This window comes from Brassica napus, chromosome A5, assembly GCF_020379485.1.
Source record: "Brassica napus cultivar Da-Ae chromosome A5, Da-Ae, whole genome shotgun sequence".
Classification (NCBI taxonomy): Eukaryota; Viridiplantae; Streptophyta; class Magnoliopsida; order Brassicales; family Brassicaceae; genus Brassica; species Brassica napus.
The window spans coordinates 10,156,603-10,179,097 of record NC_063438.1 but is presented as its reverse complement, the minus strand read 5'-3'; the positions used below and the strand labels follow the sequence as shown (position 1 = coordinate 10,179,097).

The 22,495-nt window shown below is 33.5% G+C and overlaps 2 protein-coding genes, 1 long non-coding RNA gene and 2 pseudogenes across 5 annotated transcripts; 3 read left to right on the top strand and 2 right to left on the bottom strand.

Moving 5' to 3' along the window:
* Positions 1 to 3,814: 3,814 nt before the first annotated feature.
* Positions 3,815 to 5,752, top strand: LOC111203346. 3 transcript variants are annotated; one of them, XR_002656146.2, is made up of 8 exons: positions 3,815 to 4,172; positions 4,357 to 4,522; positions 4,595 to 4,664; positions 4,729 to 4,805; positions 4,901 to 5,068; positions 5,164 to 5,387; positions 5,483 to 5,597; positions 5,698 to 5,752. It is a non-coding gene; the product is annotated as an uncharacterized LOC111203346 (long non-coding RNA). The 3 variants fall into 3 exon arrangements; XR_002656147.2 differs by having other exon boundaries at positions 3,816 to 4,172; positions 4,733 to 4,805; positions 5,483 to 5,752; XR_002656145.2 differs by having other exon boundaries at positions 3,817 to 4,172; positions 5,483 to 5,752.
* A 7,959-nt stretch (positions 5,753 to 13,711) lies between these two features.
* LOC125609627 (AP2/ERF and B3 domain-containing transcription factor At1g51120-like) lies at positions 13,712 to 14,792 on the bottom strand. Its single transcript, XM_048781160.1, has one exon. The coding sequence runs from the start codon at positions 14,774 to 14,776 to the stop codon at positions 13,817 to 13,819; it is 960 nt and encodes a 319-aa protein (XP_048637117.1). The 5' UTR covers positions 14,777 to 14,792; the 3' UTR covers positions 13,712 to 13,816.
* A 3,052-nt stretch (positions 14,793 to 17,844) lies between these two features.
* On the bottom strand, positions 17,845 to 19,622 carry LOC125608563 (annotated as a pseudogene).
* Positions 19,623 to 19,747: 125 nt separating this feature from the next.
* Positions 19,748 to 20,214, top strand: LOC125608562. The gene is made up of 2 exons (XM_048778981.1): positions 19,748 to 19,894; positions 19,982 to 20,214. Exons 1-2 carry the CDS (start codon positions 19,804 to 19,806, stop codon positions 20,212 to 20,214), a joined length of 324 nt encoding a protein of 107 aa, XP_048634938.1. The 5' UTR covers positions 19,748 to 19,803.
* Positions 20,215 to 21,180: 966 nt separating this feature from the next.
* The window catches only part of LOC111215627, a 4,381-nt pseudogene continuing 3,066 nt past the window's right edge, over positions 21,181 to 22,495 (top strand).

Sequence of the window (22,495 nt, the reverse complement as noted above, 5' to 3'; positions counted from 1 at the left end):
TCGATGCAGAGACCCGGAGGAATCAATTAATCATATGTTTTTTGAATGTCCTCCAGCACGTCAAGTGTGGGCATTATCTAAAATACCATCGAATTCTAATTTTTTTTCCTACTTGTTCATTTTTTGGTAACATGGATCATCTCTTTTGGCGAGTTACTCCAAAGATGGATGATCACCAATTTGAATGGATATTATGGTATATATGGAAAGGTCGGAACAATAAAGTGTTTAGTAATCTGGATATTGATCCAAGGGAAACACTTAGATTAGCAGAACTGGAATCGACGCTTTGGGCTGAGGCACATGTTATCACTGATCAACGAAGGGAGAGGCAAGTACAGACCATACCTACATTAGTAACTACAGGATGATGGTGTTTTATAGATGGTTCGTGGAAAGAGAATGAACTATTTTCGGGACAAGGATGGTATAGTACCTTACCAGGTTTTCATGGTTTATTAGGAGCAAGGAATGTAAGGGCGTGTCTATCACCTCTTCACTCTGAGGTGGAGGCGTTGATTTGGGCAATGGAATGTATGAAGAACCTAACACAGTTTCAGGTTACATTTGCAACGAATTGATCTCAATTGGTGAAGATGGTTTCAGAACCAGAAGAATGGCCAGCATTTAAAACCTACCTGGAAGATATCAAGCTTTTACGAAGAAGCTTCCTCAACTCAGACATCATCCATGTTCCCCGAACGGAAAACCAAAGGACGGATAGCTTGGCACGTAGTGCTAGGAAACAACCATCTTTCGTCGTTCATATGGATGCAGAGTTGCCGATTTGGTTTACAGAGTCAATATGAGTGTGAATGTCTTGCTGTCAAAAAAAAAGATGTTATGTCATGTACAAATACAAAGTAATTTATTTTAGGTTAGGAATATGATTGTTTAATATTAAATATATGAAAAATATTTAACATAAGTACATAATTTATATATTATGACATATTTTCAATGATGCTTTACCTTTAATCTTAATTTTAATATAGTAATAATATGTATTTGGATCAATATTTTCAATAAGAATAAGAGAAACTGACTATAATATTAATCATTAAAATCATAAAATAAATACAAGATAAACATAATTATGATATTATCGGTATATATTGTTAATATTAATTGTTAATATATATTTGTTAATTAAATATTCAAATATAATGATAAATGTATATATTAAAGATATATTAAAAATAATAGTATATATATCGGTAGAATAGGTTAATGTTTATTACTTATCTTAAAATATATATTAAAATACAATTTTAAATAATATTATAAATTAAACTAATGACTTATCCTAGAAGATGACAAGTAAGAAAATTTAGTTCTAAAATAACTGAAAAGGTAAAGGATAAAAATAAAGTGGAGTAAATATTGATTCACAAAAGATTGGTTTAGTTTAGTTCATGGATAAATATGACATTATACACAACAAAAGTTTGTTATGAGAAGTATCCTTTATATATTAATCGAGAAACATTACAACATTGTTTTGTAGCCACGTGTCACCATGAGAATTAAATTCAGATTTCTTAGAGAAATAGGTTGGTTCATCTTAACTTATATTATACTTTTTATTAAACTAACTATTAAATTGATAAATATTATACAAAGGAATATTCTCGCACTTTTCTTAAATAAAATTTACGAAATTGCCTTATAAGATTAACATATATATGATAATTAATGATTATGAATGAGAAATATTTGATAATCATTTTTGTATCTTAGCTATTTTTGTTTAATTTTATATTATTAGAAGATATTAAACAACCACATTAACTATATAATAAAAAATATTTTTTTTCTTATATGTTATATTTTGAATTTTTAATACGACTATAAATTATTAAAAACATTAAATGTCTCACACTTAAATTTTGTGATCAATGGTTTAATTTTTTTGGTAATAACAAGATACAAATGATCATACATCGTATGAATATGAAGTCTCATTTACTAGACATTCATATTATATACTAATATATTTTAAAATTAAACTATATAACATAGAAAAATACTTAAATATGATAATTTCTAAATTTGTATTTTAAAGGTATTGAAACCTTAATATTTTAATTTTGTAATTTGCATTAAAAAAGGGCTTTTTGCAAATATGACTCAAAAATTGAAGTCAAACACAAAACTAACCCATATTTTTTTGGAACTTTGACTTGCCTATTTCACCCCTAAAGTTCAGATTATTCACAAAAATGCCATCACTTTTTTTTTTTTGAAAATGCATATTTTACTCTATCACCCTCATCTTCCTCAAGTATTCACAATATTGTCATTGCCATTAATACACTAACCACTATGAACAACCAATTTGAAGCTCTTAATGCACCTAAAAATCGATTTACACTTTTTCTTTCTCAATTCTTACGAACCAAAAACAACATCTCTTTACTTTCTCTCCATATTAATCCAAAAAACCCAAGATTTTGATTCTAAAAATTTTATGGTTCATAGAGCCATTGAAGCTTACGACTCTTTGTTTGAGATTATGGGTGCTTGGAGAAGACTTTTGTGTGCTAAACAAGTTATCTCACTGGTTGAAACTATGAAATTTTTTTTTTCCAGATTTGTTCGTCCAGACGACTTATCCGGAAGTCGTCTGGCTGTAGACGACTTACATGGAAGTCTTATGGCCAATGCAGAGGTTAATTTTGCAATTGACTTTTGAATGTGTTTTTCTAGACGACTTACATGGAAGTCGTCCATCTTTGTTTGTTAAAAACAAAAATCGAGACGACTTCCATGTAAGTTGTCTAAGGTAAACGGGTTAGTTTTGCATTTGACCGGATTGTATAAAAAATTTGACTTTTCCTGGACGACTTACATGTAAGTCGTCCAGTAGAAATAAAAAACAATATTTTGTTATACCTAGACGACTTCTATGTAAGTCGTTTCAGGTTAGTTTTGCAATTGAAAAATAAAACAATAAAAATTATTTTTGTTTAGACGACTTACACGGAAGTCGTCCATCAGACGACTTCCACGAAAGTCGTCCATGATTTTATTCCGAGATTCTGGTCAAACCTTGCTTATCTTGGACGACTTCCATGTAAGTCGTCGGACGGACGACTTTCGTATAAGTTTTCTAGAAATTTTTTTTTTGTTTTATTTTTCAATTGCAAAACTAACCTGAGACGACTTACATGGAAGTTGTCTAGGTATAATAAAATATTGATTTTTTTAATTTTCTACTGGACGACTTACATGGAAGTCGTCCAGGAAAAGTCAAATTTCTGACAAAATCCGGTCAAATGCAAAACTAACACATTTTCCCTAGACGGCTTACATGGAAGTCGTCTCGATTTATTTTAACAAACAAAGATGGACGACTTCCATGTAAGTCGTGTAGGTTAAAAATCAATTAACCTAAATGGACGGCTTCCTAGAAGTCTATCAGACGACCTCTGTGGAAGTCGTCTGCGTCAATGTTTAATAAATTTTCATTTTTCTAAAACTATAACGACTTTTTAATTTTTTTTTGTTAATTCATGTATATTAGTTAATATTGGGGCTACTGAATGAAATTTATAACTTAATTGGTGATCTAACCTATACTAAAAGGGTTATATGAGCATCAGAGAAGCTGTCCACGTCAGCAATTAAATCAGCTAATCAGAAGACTCTAATCTGCCATATCACTTTCTATTTCAGTTCATTTAAAAACTTCACGTACATAATATTTACCCCATTAGCAAATCGTATTTGGCCCACTTTGTATTATAAACTCTCAGGCCCATCCTTTGGTGTAGTCTATTCGTCGACAGCAAAGGTTAAATGCGTGAATTCTTCTTCAGAGAACCTTCGACGATTCATACCTTCAACGTTTTGTCTTTAGTAACGCTTGATCTACCCACTCTTTCACATTAAACCCCCTATTTACTCAATCAATCAAAAGACATGTTATCGTATGGGTTCCTTTCGTTTGTGAGGTTATATAAACCCTTAATTCCATTCCCTACTCCACACAAAAACTCACGAAACCTCCAAAATTTACCTGAAAATCTCATCAGTCAATGACGACCTAATCGGCAAAATCCACAGGGAAGGCTCGAGTTGCTCAATCTGTAAAACCATCTCCCCATGGGCCCTGGCTTAGCTGAATCGGAGCTCTGTTTCCGTTTGATACATTTTTTTGATATGAACAGGTATGACAAGGGATATAATTGCATTGTTGTTTAGATTTTCCTCGCAGTTGTTAATTTTACATCTTTGTCATTTCGTTACTTTCTTACATGTTAAAGCCGCATGATACTAGCGGCAGAGACGCATGTAATCTTCTGACAATGATCATGATGCTGGCTAATATTGTAATGTGAGTTAAAATTTCAGAAAGCAAACAGGCAGACAAGGATTCAACGTGGCAAGTGTGTGTAAGAGAAGATCCGGCTCAGAAAGCCTTGCAAAGCTTCAACTAGCGGAAGAGAAGCCACTTCTAAACGGGCTGATATTGAATCACAGCAACATAAGACTTAGCTTCCAGAGGCTTGTGGCCATGGTATCTTTAAACACATACACTTCAGTTTTCGTATTCTCTGTTGTTTTAACCATATTGCTTATTCTACTCAAGCTCAAGGTCGAAGGGAGAAGAACTGTCATTTCAGAATAGCCGCCGTCCTCAGTGACATTGAAGCCTCGAGGTTAGTAATTGATGTATAGTTTTCATATCCGAATCTCATCATCAAAACTCACATTGTTTTTTAGTTAGTAACCGAGGAACAACACGACAATCTGCTGCTCCTTCGATTCTAACAGAGAAAACATCATACTTTCTAGCTGAGGTAAGTTTTTATCTTGTGGAAATATCATCATCTCTTATCTAAGAGAATGAAAAATACTCTTCATAAACAACATGTTCGTTCTATCATATCGACAGGTGACTCATCCATTCTCAGCTACTTCAGAAAACGAATTGGACTTGGAAAAAGGAGATTACGTCGTTCTCATGTTGTTTCTGCATAGGTTGACAACATTATAGTAATAGGCCACATCAAATATGGAAGAATTGCAGCGCTTATGAGAACCATCTAAAACATCAGTCTAGGTACATACATATATTATATATATATTAACGAAACTGTTTTTAATTTATCAACTCTTCAAATGGTTCTTGATTGTAGAAATAATTTTTGTGTATAGTTTAGTAAAGAGATGAGTCATGAATGGAAAAGCCGCCAAGTTAAGAACACAAGCAGCTTCATCACACTTAAGTTTTGATGAACAATGCTTGAACTGTGAGAAAGTTTCCAAGCATACGATCAATTTGTTTGTGTCTCAAAATGTGCTAGCCTGCTGTCTATGCTGCTTCACAAACACCAACACCAGTGCCTGAAGACACTGCTTATTGCGCGCATCCTAATCAGGTAACCGACAGTTATTAAGCTAGCCAGAGTTTGTTTGATTAAGAGTTGTTTAATTTCATCAACTAATGACTAATTATTTATTTGAAAAACTTCAGGCATACCCAACTACTGCAGCTACAGCACCAGTGGCTGCGCCGGTCCAGCAAGCTGCTGCTGCTGCTCCTCCTCTTACTACAACACTTACTACTGAGTCTATATGTGTTGCTGGTGGTTAGCTATTTACTCTTTGGCTACTCAAGTTAATTATCTGAATGTTTATATGTCTTTCTGTTCTCAATCAGTGCTTTGATTTGTGCTGGTTATGATACAGATTGTAACAGACAAGTTTGAATCGAATTCGCCGGTTCGTGCGGTTTAACAGATTATCGCCGATTATGTCACATAATTTGGTTTTTGCTAAATTTTGGGCTAAATTTGCTAAACCTAAAGTATAGTGTTTTTTTGTCAGCAACCTAAAATATAGTTTGTGTGTGCATATAAGTTTTTCGTCTTGCATTTCTTGAAAACAGAGACGTTAACTTCGTCCACTTTTAATCAATTTCTCTAATTAAAATGCATCTCTTTTAAATTTATAATCTTCTCTTTGCTTTAGCAGATTATTAGAAACATGAAAAATACTTGAAACTAAGTGTTTCGTACAACAGGATCTCTTTCACAAAAGAACAGATTTAAAAATATATAAGCGTGAAGCCATTTCATGCATTTTTTACAACGTCAGAGTCTAGCTATTTCAATACATGTATGCATATATTCTACCATGGACATGGAGGCAAAGTAGCAGGTTTACAAGGCGACGTAAGTGGAGAATGTGTCCTTGGCGGGCTTAGGAGAGGTTCGTCCATATATTATATTTTCCATGGGGCTATACAATTATTTAAACCGTACATAGAGTTATGATACTTGATGTCTATGTTGCAGACAAACAATTATTTTCTTCAGATTGGAATAAACTATTGGGGTCTTGGTCTCGATTTCAGTTCTGTTCCAAAAAAAAAAGAACATGAATATTTCCATATTGTATAATCTCCATGTTTTAAATTTGAAGAATAATTTTTCTTTTAAAAAATTCTATTTATCTGGCTCCATGTAAAGTCACGTTCAGTTAGTGACTGAAATTACAAAAAAATGTTTCTTCTTTCTCGAGAAATTGATTTCACTGTTCGATATTTAATTAATCACGAAAAATGAAGGCTGCCAGTATAGTTAAACTTTGTCATTTTCTTTCAATGTCAATAGTTAGGGTATCACTGGTTTTCCCGCTACCACCCGCAAACGCAGTTTTTGCGGTTGGTAGCGGTTGTTGGCGTTTTGCAACAATCGCTCAAACCGCTTCAAACCGTTCCAAATCGCTCGGAACCTCATAAATTCAAAAGCTGGTTCCAGCTAGCGTTTGCGGTTGCGGACGGTTGCGGGAGGATAACAAAAATTTCTTTTTTTCTAAAATAATATAAATACAAAAATAAAAATATTCAATAAAAAATTAAATTAGAATTATAAAAATGCTAAAATATATCTATTATATTTTAATTAATATTATAAAACTTTAAAATAAAATTATTTTCTATAATTTTTAAAAAATTTAAAGTATAACTTTCTAAATATAACTTTTATATTTATTATAATATTATTATTTTTGATATTTTTATAATTGTATAAAATGTAAATATTGTTAATTTATTATTTAACCGCTGCTGCATTTGGTAGTTAACCAGTCATAAGTATCCCGCAAACGCACCAATTTCTAACCGCAGAACCAGTCATACAAATCTCTTAAAACCGCTAGAAACCGCAACCACCCGCATCCGCAAACTCCCGCAACCACAACCGCAACCGCTGCGGTTGAACCAGTCAGACCCTTACTCACACACACGTTTTAAACTCTTCTAATCTATACAATTATTTGCGAAGTAAATTTTTGGAATCGAGCTATCACGTTAAAAGTTAGAGTGGTTAATATCATTTATACCTTTAATGAATAAAATATATAACTAAATTAAAAAAATAAAAACGAAATTTTAATTAATTTGATTAGATAATTGATTAACATTAATAATAGTACGAATTATCCCAAATCCGAAAATATAATTTAAAAAATAGATAATTTCTATATATATTGTATTGTTATCTGAAAAAAGTCTTTTAATAAAAAGTTAAAAACATGAATTATATAACTAAATATTAATCAAATAAAATTCTTAATTATATAATTAAAAATAGAATATTGAATTATCCAAAATCTAAAAATATAATTAAAAAGATAATTTCTATATATATTGTATTGTTATCTAAAAAAATATTTTAGTAAAAAGTTAAAACATAAATTATATAATTAAATATTAATCAAATAATTTTTTTAATTATATAATTAAAAATAAAATATTAAAATTTATTTTAGTATAATGAATATAGTGTACAAAAAACTTTTCAAAACTTATGAAAATGTTTAAGCCCGCATCGCGGACAAAACACCTAATAATAAACTAAAAGCAAAACAGATTATTTAATGATAAATTGGACTGTTTACGATGAGGATGAAATAGAAATGCAAATAAATTATTTTTATCCAAGTTATTATTCAAACTAAATATGACACTATTAAATATTAAAACAAAAAATAATAAAAGCAATTATCCGCGCGAAGCGCGGAAAAATCTCTAGTATTCATAAGGTTACCAACATTCATGCTTAGTAAAGTTTCTAGCTAATTGAGAAGACTTCCGTGGAAGTCTTCTACGTTAATTTTTGTAAATTTGTACAGTAACTTTAAGATATGTTTATATAATTTTTAAAAGTGTTAGGTAACTTCAAAAATATCAAGTAACATGGTTTAATGTGTCTTCTGAGATCATAAGATATAATTTTTACTTATGTATCTAATGAAGTGTTCTAGCTTTGAACTTATGTAATGTTTTATCTTTTGTGAATTTGACTAAGTTTTCTTGAGAATTCTTCTCCCTTAGTTGTAATAAATTTGTTTAATTTTTTTGTGTTATTGTGTTTGGCTATTGAAGTTGTATCAATAACTTCAATTATGTCAAGTAATTTTGGCAAGATAATGTCGTGGAAAATGAACATATTTACCAAACTTTTTCATTAATATCTTTTCAAATTTACGTAAAAAGTCACAACTAAAGGAGTACACATGCAAATCACAAAACAAACCACAAACAAAAATATTATAGATCATTCCTCTACAAAGACATGCTTAAACTCCACTTGATATGGAAGAAGATCCCGTCAAAAGACTTTCTGCGCATTATATTTTAGAAGACTTTCCATAGGTCTTCCAAAGTCTGATCCAGATCTGAAAAACATGTATATCAAACCCAGATCTGTAAAACTTGTATATCATATCAAAAAAACGTTCAAATGGCTTAAAATAGAGAAAATGAGTGAAAAATTAGATAGTCATACTTATATAGAACACACAAAGTACATTATCAAGTGAAGATGAGAACCATCTGATTAAAACCTGCAACAAAAAGATAGATTAATGAGAAAGACATGACACAAAAATGAAATATTCATATAAAGTTTAGTGTTTTCATGTCAAAGAGATTATAGTGGGTTTGAAGAGTTTTAAGCTGGAAAAAAATATGAATTTTATGCAACATAAGGTTAGCAAATGAAGAAAAATCAACATAAGAACTTACCAAAACGCTAATATCTATTATGAAAGGGAGACATGGGATAAGACTCTGTCAGAAGACTTCCTGGAAGTCGTATGGAAGACTTCCTGGAAGTCGTTTGGAAGTCTTCCAGTTCTGAAAAACCTGCATATCCAAATCCAGATCTGAAAACCTTCATCTCCAAAAACGTTCAAATGGCTTAAAAACAGAGAAAATGAGTGGAATATTAGATAAATCTATCTTTATAGAACACACAAAAATTCATATCTAAAATTAATAAATCTACCTTTAAATGAGTGGAAGATAAAAACCATGTGATGAAAAACCTGCAAAACAAGATAAACTAGTGAGAAAGCTATGAGAAAAAACAATAAATTGATATAAAGTTTGGTGTTTATAAATTCAAAGAGATTAGAGAGAGGTTTGAGAGTTTTAGAATGAGGAACATACCATTTTTGTTGCAGCCATTTGAGATGAGGAGAGAGAATATGTAAAAAAAAATTTATATATGGAAACAAAAATTCCTATAATGTTAATATTTTTGATCAGAAGACTTACTAGTCGACTTACTTGTAAGTCTCGCCCAGAAAACTTCAATATTTTTAGCAGGAAACTAAAATAGTTTTAGCAAAAACCTAAAATATTTTTAGCGGGAGTTAGAAAACTTCCCAGACGACTTACATGTTAGTCGTGTAGACCCTAAACATAACCCCTAAACTAAATTAACTAACTAAACACTTCATAAAATCAAATTAAACTTAAAAGGTGTTTAATATACATAGAAATCATCACATGTAGATAAAAATTTAATTTTTTAAAAAAAACATTTAAGCTTTCCAAAATCTTAACCCTAAAAATACATACAATACTACAACATATATTGCCAAACCCTAGACCAAAGAATATCATGATTCACTACGTTCACTCATCTATGTTGAAAACAATTCAATTTTATTATATCTTAATTTATATCACTTAAAACTGTTTATAATTATATGATTTTAATTTTTCGCTTTTCAAAATATTTTTTACAAAATTTATAAATTATTTTTAAGATCAACTATACCAGACGACTCCCGTGGATGTCGTCCAGAAGACTTAACAAAATCACAGAAGACTGAGAAGACTTAGCGGGGATATATTCGTAAAATGAGTTCTGTTTTTTTTGTTTGGTCACAAGAGGATGACTGTAATTTCACAAGGCTTTTGGGTTACTTTTACATTTGATTCAAATTTAGGTATATTTTTGTAATCAAAATCAAGTTTTGAGTCATATTTAGTAAATCTCCCTTTAAAAAATTGCACATTAGAAATTGTGTGTTTATCATATAAGTATTAATTCTCAATATTAAATATTTATACTAAAATATACTATATATCTATGTCCATGTCCATGTCACTGAAATTTAGTTATATACCATATAAAATAAATAAAATTATTATTTTGATTCATTTACCAAATATGATCGTAAAAAAAAACATGTATTGTTTTGATTTATGTCTTTACTCTAATTTAATTATATACATAATACGTAAAAATGAATACAAATAGATAAGAATAGATTAAATTAGTTTTATATATAACATTCATCCCGCACTGTTAGTCTATTTGTATAATAAGAGATTGAAAAGTGTGTATAGGCGTAGTAATTTCCCAAATCAAAGTATCATCAGCTCTAACTTATGTAAACTAAAAGTTCAATAGGCTGCGTCTTAAGAACCATTAGATTTTATTAACAAATTAATAATGTCCTACCGAATTTTGAGAGCATACAGAAATTTAAGTTTTTGTTAAGAAAATAAATCTTGTAACAACTAACAAATTAAAAAAAGGGAAAATTACATGTTTACCACTTTCATAGTATCACTTTTCATTTTTACCACCACTAATGAGACATTTTCAAAAATACATTTTTCATTAAGTGACAAAAGACTCTTATGCCATTGGTACTATGAATGTGGTATTTGTGGCAATTTCCCTAAAAAAAAAAAAGTCTCTCTTCTAAAAGGTGATAAAAAGACGATACTGTTTCCACCGGCGCTTGGCTTTCGGGTTCCGACGTCGGTTGGACTTCCTCTCCTCTCTGCTTCTCTTCACTTTGCTTCTCTCCTTTAGTCTGGATCCCACTCGCCGGAACCCTAGATCTACCTCGAGGGGAGATAGATCTGGTGGTAGGTTGTGTTTTCTCTGGAGTTTCAACGAGATGGCGAGGTTTACTGAGGAAAGGAGTCGGCTTTTTAGGGTTCGGCTATGGCAGATCTCAATTTCCCTGTTGTAGATTTGTCTGTCGTCGAGGAGGTGAAGGTGCATGGTGGATAGGTCGTGCTCTCTCCGGTTCTTCATCAGGTGTGACTTATTGGCGAAGTCTCTTCGCTGTGGAGTGGAGTGTGTAAGCCTTCTTGGAGTCAAGACTTGGTGTCTCGTCTCGGACCCGAGTTGTGTTTCTGCTCAGAGGAGATGACGGTTCGTCGGCACGTACACAGGGATGCTTGCTGGTCGTGTGGTCAGGGTCTCTTTGTGGTTCTGCGTCTGCGTTCTCTGGAGGTTTCAGCTTCTTCTGTCATCTATGGCAGAGTCTGTTGTGCCTTGCATGACGCTCTCCACTTGCTAGACCACCTCACTTACCAACCCGGGTTGTTGCTCATCATTTCATTTTGGAAATGTCCTTGAGTTGTTTGGTGCCGCTTCAGTGCCTGTTACTTAGCTTCACCAGCAAGGAGTAGCTCTGAAGCGCAAGAAGACCGTGCTAGGTTCTCTAGTTCTCGGGTCAAGCCGTCGGTTGGGGCCATCGTTTGAGTCGTTGGTCTTGAACCTCTTGGTTGGCGGAGTGACTTGATTAGTGTTTTAGCCATCCCAGTGCTGAGATTTCCTTTGGTGATCATGGTAGGCTTCTCTCTTTCTTATTGCAGTCACTGAAGACCCGGTGTCTAGTTTGTCCTCATTGCAGCCTGATTTGTTAGGAGGTTCTGAGTTGCTTTATCTGTTACCGGTATTTGGCGCTCGATTTCCTCCTCAGTCCACGGTTCGGTAAGGTCTCGGTGGCATTCTTCAAGGTTTGCTATCTCTTACATATTAACCGTTTGAGTCTAGAGCTTCATGGTCAGTCAAGATACAAGTGTTGGGGAGATTATCAAAATCTAGCTACTCCGGCGATGTCACGAGGAGTCGAGGAGTCCGGCATCCGAGGCAACGAGGTAAACCCCACCTCCTTGTGGTTAACATCAATGGCAAAGAACGGAGATTGATTTTATGAGGATTCCCGAGCAGATTAGCAGATGGTGTCGGTTAAGTAGGCGAGCGAAGCTACTCTTGTAATGGTTGATTTAGAAAATTTTTGGTTGAATCAAGCTTGTATCAAACACTGAATTCCGGTTTGACCGGTTGATGAATAAGAGTACATTAAAAAAAAAATCTTAAAATTTTTAATTTTATATTCTTAAGGGTTCCATGTCCATTTCTTTTTGGTATATGCGACTTGTATATAAACTAGGTCTTTTCATGCATAAATCCAAAAGATAATTTGTTTATCTGAATCATTAAAATTATATGCACATAAATTTCTAAATTTAGGAAAACTATTTTAATTTTCAACTTTAAATCAGAACTACTAAAAATCACATACTTTTGTTGATCAACACATTTTAAACATGTCAAAAGTCAACTGTTCAGTACTACTAAAAATGGCTTGATTACGAGATTTATTCGTTCATCTATACTATTATTTGCGAAGTAAATTTTGACAACGAAGCTCTCACATTAAAAATTAGCACGGATAATATCGTTTATACTCTTAATGAATAAATTAAATAAAATAGATAAAATAAAAAAAACGAATTTAGTGTTTATTTAATTAGATAAGTGCTTACAATTAATAAAAATAAAAATTATTCATAATTTTAAAATATATTTAAAATAAAAAGATAATTCCTAATATATTGTGTTGTTATCCTTTTTTGGAACAATATTGTGTTGTTATGCAAAAATATATATTTTAATAAAATGGTTAAAATTTTAAAAACAGAAAATACATAACTAAATATTAAGTAAAATTATTAATTCTATATAATTGAAAGAGAATATCAAATGATCTCTAAGATTTATATATTATTTATTAATAATGAATATAGTGCATAAAGGAATTTTAAAAATTTCTAATACATAATAATTTTCAATGAAAAGATAAATAATAATTTAAAATTATTTTTTAACTAGTAATACATGTATTAATAAGTAGTTATAAAATCTCTATGCCCGCACGTGCGGGCGAAACACCTAGTTGTTTAAAAAAAGCATTTGTAATCAGCTGAGATTTTTTCAGCTTAAATTTTTTCAGCTTAAATTTTAAAGTTGAAAATTATTTTAGCGCTTTTTTCTTTTTCTTTTTTTTTGTTTTATTATAGCTTCGATATTTTTCTTCATATTTTACTCTTTGAAGTTTTTAAACTATTAATTCACCACTCAACTAAAAATAAATAAATAAATAAGCTAACTACTGTAAAAGCAAATTTGAAAAAAAAACTTTAGATTTTATTTACCAATCAATAATGAACTTTTAGTTTTTCAAGACGCTAAGAAAATAATTCGTAAGTTTTAATTTTATATTTCTGAGATTTTTTTTTCTAAGCTATTTTCTGAGATTTCTCCTTCCGTTTTTTTTTCTCTTCTTTTGGTTATATGCGACTATAAAAGAAGATTTGATTTGAAAAAGTCTTGTTTCCAACTAAATCAGTATATTAACTGTTGCAATTCAAAAAAGTACATTATGAACTCTATATTAGAAACAAACTCTAACGAAGTAGCTATTGGATCTTAACACCAAAGAGCATAAACCCTCCTTTGTTGTCCACTGATTTGGTTTCTTCTTCTTTTAGCTTAGAGTTAACGAAGTTCTCTGTTTTTACTTCTCCCTCAGAACTGTATTGAACATGGATCATCAAGAAGTTCTTGCTTTGACCTACTAAATCGCATCTGTAAAAGACGATAACATCTCTCTCTTTGAGATTCTTCTCCTTGACGAAACGTTTCCATCCACTGGTGAAGACAAAACTCTGACTACTTGTCCAGTAACAATACCTGAACTTCCACTGTCTCATTGTTTTGTCAAAAAACACAACCTCAACATCCTCTACTATTTCACCCTCTTCTCTCTCGTTTATGAAAGGTAAATACTTTACTGCATGCCTCTTAGGTATCACAAGCCGGTTGAGTTTTCCAACATCGCTTGGAGTCAATCCCTTCCGAAATAGCTCTGTGCATGTCAAACGGTACTTGGTTGAGTCTTGATCTCCTTGGACTCGTTCTGATCCAACTAAGTTGATACTAGCGACATTATGAAAAGGGAGACTAAGATAATCTTTAAACTTTTGTTGGTAAGAACCGTCTTTGATCATCTCCAACACAGCTTCCGTTGTGTAGCCTTTTTGAAAGTTCGGCTCGTGAACCGTGGAAGTATTCAAAGGGAAGTTCCTGTGACAAGTAGCATCAAAGCTTCGGAGCTTGATGGATGCGCTATCGTAAGCCATGGCGGCTTCAACAGAAGATTTGAAAGTTCCTAGCCAAATCCTCTTGTGGTCAATGTATATCTGAGCCCCCCAGTGACCGTTACGATGATGTTCAACTACTCCTTTGTATTTTGAATTCCCTAAAAGTGCAATCTTTTTTGTGGCAACAGCGAGGACATTGTCTGTTGTGTCATCGACAGGTCTCTTGCGTTTCTTGAGAGGCAACAAAGGGTTGCTTGAGGTTGAAGTCTCCGTCATCTGGTTGCAGATACCCATTAACAATAACAGAGTAGAGGGAAGGAAAACAAAACGATGGAAAAACAGGATAGAATTGTAAGGAGATTAGATACGTAGGAGAAGTATTTATAGAGTAAACACTACACATTTTCCATTCTTTTGTTGTCTCTATAATTTACCGTTGGTAAATACTGACCTTCTCGAAGTTTCCTTTTTCTTGGTACAGAACAGGAAACTAACTAAAGTGCAGCTGCAAAAAAAGGAAAGTAACTTCATTGTTTTCCGTTTTTGATTATTTGTGAAAACGTAACTAAAGACCAGTTGTTTTTTTTTTAACGCTGATTTATTAGATCTTACAATTATGATATAGGAAAGATTACATAGACGATTCGACAACCGACAATACTACCTGCCTTATGAAGACCTACGTCTAACTGCATCATCTGAGCCGTCCTATGAAGATCCACGCCTGGCCAGATTTACTTGCACCATGTTGAAGATCCCTTGCAAGCTTTTCTCTGTAGTCTGCATAATTGTTTAATAAACCGTTCTCTCCGGGACTTGAAACCTGGATTTCCTGTAATCTGCATTAAATTACATAGTCTGGGATTCGAACCCTAGACATGGGTATAGAAGCCTTTAAACCTTAACCAATAGGCTACGGTGCTTCCACATTAAAGATTATTGATGTAAGATTTAACAACTGGTCTTAACATTAAAGACCAGTTGTTAAAAAGTCAAAAAAAACTTTTTGTCATCCCATGTGGCTGAGTATTTTTCCTTTTTTGAGTATCTGTGATTTGTTAAACTAAAATATTTTGCTAGATTTAAGATTATTGATGTAAGATTTAAGACAAGTGTACGTTTATAAACATATACCAAATTTAGGGTTTCGTAATCATCACAAAGTCACACAAACTACGGTTCCTGATTCATTTGATCAGAAAAGCCAAGAGATTTCTAATCCCCATCAACTTGAGTATTCTAATTAAGGCTATTCATTCATCATGTTTTTTGAGGATAACGACTTTCTCATGAAAAACTTGAGTAATTAATACTTCTGATCTATCTATCTATCTATACTATTATTTGCAAAATAAATTTTAGCAATGGAGCTCTCACGTTAAAAGTTAGAGCGGTTAATATCTATAATACTCTTAATATATATATATAATTAACTATATAATCAAAACGAATTTTTATTTATAATATTTTTTTTCAAAATATAATTTTTACATCGTATTGTTATCTTAAAACATATTTTCAGTTATAAATTTAAAATAAATTTACATTTTAAAATTCATTAAAATATTAATCAACTAAATTTGTATAAATATATTTACTAAAATATTTTTGATATGTGAATGTTTTCTTTTAAAATTTCAGCACAATAATAAACATATATATTTTAATTAAATTTACGTCATATATTTATATATATATATATAATTTGATGTTTGATTTAATTTTTTTGAAAACATAAATAATAAGTTATCATGCTGATTTTGAATTAATAAAATATAAACTAATATATATCCCCATCAATAACGACTTTAACGACTGAAATAATCATGAGATGGAAATCCTGTCACGAGTGGAATAGAAAGAAATAAGAGATGATTAGATTAAATAAATGGTGAAGATTCATATAATTAGGGTTTAAATAAATGTGTGGATCCGTCCCGGGCCTACTGCTACAGTTAAAGAGACAGTAACTTAATAACACGTTTTTTGTTTTCCTTTCTCAAATCTTCTTCTTAACAGGACGGCAGAATCAGCTATTAACAATCTGGAAATTCACAGCAATCAAGATTGTTCTAACATATTTTCATTTGTCTTGTATATTTGCATAAGATCCAAAAAGACAAGAGCTGATTGTTGTCCATTGGTTTTCATTTGGTTAAGGTTTTGTTTGTTACAGACCGAACTGATAAATCTAGTTTGTTCTTTTCATTTGTGAGAGATTTGAAGGACAAAATCATAGTAATAGATACAACAAAGGAAGAGATTAGACTACTAGTGAAGTGAATGAAACAGTTATATAGATGAATCTAGCGATCTCAAGCATGCGCTTTAAGGTCATTTCTACTTGATGGATTGTCCACTGCATGTTTTCTAGTTTCTACAGAAAATATGAACTTCATTATCATTGTGTAATTGCATTCTCACAAGTCAAATTAGTAAAAGGGGGAACATAAGTAATTGATCGTTTGCTCTTATTTTAACGTACCTTAACAATGTCATGGTACTGTCTCGCAATTGTATCAAAATGAGGATCCCACTCCTGGTATTCTCTGAGACGTGTAACCTGGTCATTTTCGCAGGCTCGGGTTATTGCTCTATATAATCAATGAAGATGGGGCAAAAGCTGTTAGAGCTAAGCAATTAAAGAGGAGGATAAGATACAAACCGCTTTGTTGTATGCAGCTGAAGCTTCTCGGTAGCTTCCACTAGATAGTTCCTGGAAAAAAAAATACGAAACAAAATTAGAGGTGAGAGCAGGCTTCTCTGTGAGTTGATAGTACGAAATATAGTTCTGGAAAAGTTGATTTAAGACCTGATGCTGTGCAAGGCTGGTATGGATTCAGGGGTGTATGTTTCAAGGAGGAGAATATGTTCTAAAACCCTTCAAGCAAAGAAGAAAAAAAAAGAGACATTAGTTACTGAAATAGCTTCAGATTTAGATACTAAACAGTGAATGATGATAATGATACCTTAATTTTGTGTTCATGGTTTCGCACCTTTACACAACCAAGTCTTCTGCATCTCATCTGTTACAAATATACAGAGTTAGGAAAATGAGAACAAGGGAGCAACTGAATCAATTGGAGAACACTGAAACCGCTTACATATTTATGTTGATGTTCTAACTTCAGATCCTTCACAAGCTTTATAAGTACCCCGAGTAGTTTGTTCCAGGACCTTGTTCAGAACAGAAACGGACAGTCATCAGAACTTACTAGCACTTGGGGTTACAAGGATAATTCACAGCAGTAGCAGCAAGAAACTTATCTATAAAAACATATCATGAAACACTCAGGTAACTGAAATTTCGTTTTGCACATTACCCTAAATATATTCTTTTTCACCTACATTGTAATATTCTGCAAATTCCTGTCAGCCGAGTAGAGGTCCTCTCGTAGAGCTGCCTCTTCTCTTTCAATCTCCTCATTATAAACTTAACCCTGGAAATTCAAGAACACATTGTCATTGACCTTCGCTAAAGCATAGAAGAATGAATAAATGTGAGAAAGTCATCTGCTCCTTCAAGATTTTCGAATAAATATTATTGACAAAAACAGAACACAAAACATGATTATTTCTCTACGGAATATATCTTAAGAAGCTTTAATTCCTTGGTATAACTAACATATGTATAAATGTATGGCACATTACCTAGATATGTGTCCTAGAAAGAAGAGTAGCTAACAGGCTTCATTTAAACCATCACATCAATCAGATTAATTAGGTTTTATAGTGATAAAATTAAACACATACAAGGAAAACAAGCTTTTTTCCTTCCAGATGTTTTTAGCTATGGTTAAACCTCAGAGGTAAAGCTAACCTTTCTGGGAGCCTAGCACTTGAATTTTGATTTCCTGTGGATGAATCTGACAATAAGGAAAATCTGGGGTCATTACGTTCAGTGCAACTTAACATGAAGAGCCAAGTATCTCACTAGACAGGACAATTCGGTAAAGAACAAAAGATCTCTCCCTCAAGAGTATATACTGGTAAGGAAGATCTTACCAGTGTCATCAACAATGGCATCAGCCAACTTATCACACTTTTCCTTCAGCCTACCTTCTATCTCACGGGCAAGAAACATTTGGTAGTCAGCCATATCCTAAGCAAAAGTGTCATTAAAGAAGAAACAAAAAATCAGAATTTGTGTTATAGTTATGAAGAGACCAATACAAGGCACAAAATGATGTGACGATACCATGGACATAGTATTTTGAAGCTGGACATATGATAAATAAGCAGGGGTTATTCCAAGAAAGCGATTCGGCACACCACCAACTACGTCAGTATCAGGAGCAGCACCAAGACTGTTTGCAGAGCTGTTCGCATAGTTCACCGAGTTAGAAGCGGAGCTAATTGTAAAACTCGTGGTGCTCGCACTATCAAGAGAGCTTCTTGATAGTATACTCCACTTTTCGATATCTTCCTCGTGAATTTCACCATCATCTGAAATAAGAGGTAGCCTAAGTTTCTGAGCTGCCTCAGCAACCACCAACCTATGCTCTAAAGTCTCATAAACCTGGAAAAAGATCAACAAGTTGGCTCGTAAAGGAGTCAATGAAATAACATAATCGCAAAAAAAACTGAATTCCCAGAAGAAGAAGAAACCTGAGGGAAAAGACCCTTGAACATCCCGAGTTCCCACATGGTTAGGCAAAGAAAGAGCTTGCTGATACTCTTCTACCATAGCGACAGCTTCACAATAGATAGCCTACAATACATTGCATATCAATCAATACGCCTAGGCATTTATTTGTCCCATTCCTTTTGTGCGAAAATAGATCGTGTAATTAGAGAGAAAAAAGAGTTATATTTACCATAGCTTCCAAGTAACGCAATCTCTCCCGAGACATCTCCTCTCTCGCCTGAAATGGCGATATCAAAAGCCTTAGAGGATTGGGGAAACACATCTAGAGAGAGAGGGAGATTACGAGCTGGAGATCGTATAGGCTGATTTGGTGACAAGAGATCCATCGGGAGCCAGGCAATGACGCTCTAACTGATCCATCAATTGGTTGACATCCGCCGCGCCTTGCAGTGCCTTCACCATCGATGCACAATCCCTCCGCCGCGACAGTTGGTTCAAAAAACCAATCGAAGTTTCCACTAGTCCTTCCTTGATAGTATATATTGCTGAAATAACCCCTAACTTTCGTGTGAAATCATTGATAAAGCCTAAAATAACTTTTGTTACACAACATTTTGAGCGACGTCGTTTTGAAGAGAATAAAATAAGATTTGATAGGAGAAAAACAAGCTGATTTAACCCAAACAAACACGCACAGAAGATCATCGTTGAATCGATGGAATCTCCTTGGTTCCTGGACAATCTCATCTTCTTCATCCTACGTCCGCTTCTGGCCACCTCCTTCATCGTCTGCTTCATCGCTCTTTGTACTCTTTCTCCATTTTTTTTCTCTTACTTTTGAGGAAAATAGATAATCTGGGTAATTGTCTTGAATTGATTGAATTGAATTGCAGGGTGGTTTCTGGCATGGAAGCTGGTACTAAGCCATGTTCCTCTGGTACAAGAGATCTTTGGTTTGAGGCACAAGACCTTTATACCTAAACCTGAATCTCGTGGGAGAATCTCCAAATTCTACAAAAGTATCACTTCTTCTCAGAATCATGGTAATAATTATTATTTACCCTTCACTCTTTATTTATTCAATACTACTACTACTGAAGCCATTACTGTGTTTTTTGGATTGTAGAACTAAACGAGCAAGAAGCTAACAAGAATCAAGCTAAAGAAAGCTGTAGAGTTCTATTTGAATTCTGCAATGTAATGTGCATTCTGCTGTATATTCAAGTGTTTCAAAACCCAAATCTTTTATAATGTTTTCATCTCTAAATTGTTATTCATGAATCGATTATGATATTTTGCCAGACAGAACAACCCTATTCTTAGGTACTATTGCTGACTGGATAGTTACTGTTTTCGACCTGTTACTGTCTCAAACCATTTGCTCCTTTTTTGTTGTTGTTAAAATCCCACTTGACCCTGTTAATCATATACCAAAAAAGATGCATCTTAGCTCTTCCTGAATGTTGATTTGCCTAGTTATACGTCAGAAAAAGCTGTGGTAAAGACTACTTGGACGCATATGTGGATCTGTTGTTGCAGAACAAAGACGGTGAGGCTATGCTAGTTCTCGTTTTGTTGAGATGTTGCCTAAGTTTATGTTGTATACGCACAGAACGAGAACATCCTAGTCCCTGGAGAGAAAAGGATTGGATGTATAAGCTGTTCCTCCTACAGCTGACAGTGCAGAAGACAGGGAACAGTTAGCAGAAAGATGGGTTCAACCAATTGGCAAAGATCTTCCTGATAAGGTCACTCTTAAAGATATCATGGATACCCTTCCCTGAGAGGTATATAAGTGTTGCACGTCATTGGCATTGAACTACAGTTACAGGGGTCTCTCATCACTGTCTCTTCTCTCTCTCGCCTTGCTAATTACTGTTGTCTAAGTGCATTGTTCTTTGTGATAGGCCATGATTGTGCTCATAAATCATTTTCACAGAACAAATTGGTTGAAGACATTGTGGGTACTCTAGCCTTCCTACCTCTTGTATGTTTAAGCACAACCGTCATCACGCCAAAACTAACATGTAACTCTCCCTAACCTACTTAAGACTTCGTGACTTTGTTCTCTATAGGTTAGTTCTCTATAACCATGCTTGGCAACCTTCCGCAAGAGGAGGTTGATTCATCACCGTTCTGCAAAAAGTGGTCAGATTGTCCTTCTTTGTCCATAGGTCACTGGAATATATATACATGAAGCTTTACTCTTTTACGCAATGATCAATTCTTCTTTTCTCTGTATACTTGTTTACAAAATAGTAGTGTTCTGATAGGGTGAACTGGCACTTAAATCTGAGAAGAGCGAGCGAAGTAAATAGGGTGAAGATAAGTTTGGCTTGTGTTTATGCCTTCATGGCCGTTGGCGTTGAGTGGCCAACGATTATACACAAAGTTGGCATTTTGGGATGGGTAAAGTTCTGGTTGATGCCATGGTTGGGCTATCACTTTGGATTAATGCTTCTCTCTGTTCTCCTCTTTTTCGTTGGATACACATCAGAAGCCACAACGAATATGCATTTGTTGTTTCTCTATAGATGAGCACGTTCACGATGGTTCATCATACGCCTCCACACATTCCTTTCAAGCCTGCGGATGAGTGGAAGTGGAACGTAGCCAAGTCCAGCTTAACGGAAATGTTCATTGTGATTATCCTAGTTAGTAATGCATCTTTACCTGCTAAGCTGGTATTCTCCGAGTTTGAGAGCATTATTTTGATGTTTCTGTGATTGAGATTCTTTGCCATGATATCAACGTACACATCACACATGACATGAGCCCAAGAATACATAACTACAACCTCTGTGCGGCTCATGAGTCTATACAAGAGAACTGGGGAAAGGTAATATCCACTTTGTTATCCTATAAAGCTGTAAGCTTTATGCATCTATATGACCAAAAATTTTCGTTAGACACTAAAAGAAGCTTCTTGGGTTTCTTGCTTGCGGTATCTGTTGCAGTATACAAACTGGCTATTGCAACTGGCGCTTGTTGAAGACGATAATGAGTCGGGTGCCATTTCTATGACAAAGAAAGGAACTACATTCGTTCTGAAAGAGTAGTAGCAGACCAGGTTTGTAATAATCTATACTATTAAAAGAAAATCATTCTGAAAAAATCTACTTTAAAAGTTGTTTGGACCTATTAGTTATTTTTGGTCGTACAATTAATTATTCTAACTATAGTCTATATGATATCCAAATTGTTTCATAGACCACCACGAACTTATGTTATTGGTCGAATGCTTATGTGAAAGTTTTGGAGATGATATTTTGCAACACTATATAAGCCGTTGTAATTAGTGCTTTCGTTTCATGTTTTAATAATTCCGACTGTTTGTATGGCTCTGTCACCGTATTCAAGAGCTCTCCCTCTCCAGTCTGTGCCCTGTGCGCTATGGCGCTATGTGT

Excerpts from the sequence above, each read along its gene's own strand:
- LOC125608562 (XM_048778981.1), top strand. The coding sequence starts at position 19,804 with ATGGAATCTCCTTGGTTCCTGGACAATCTCATCTTCTTCATCCTACGT. Across the intron at positions 19,895-19,981 it reads CGTCTGCTTCATCGCTCTTT|GGTGGTTTCTGGCATGGAAG; the intron begins GTACTCTTTCTC and ends ATTGAATTGCAG.
- LOC125609627 (XM_048781160.1), bottom strand. The coding sequence starts at position 14,776 with ATGACGGAGACTTCAACCTCAAGCAACCCTTTGTTGCCTCTCAAGAAA.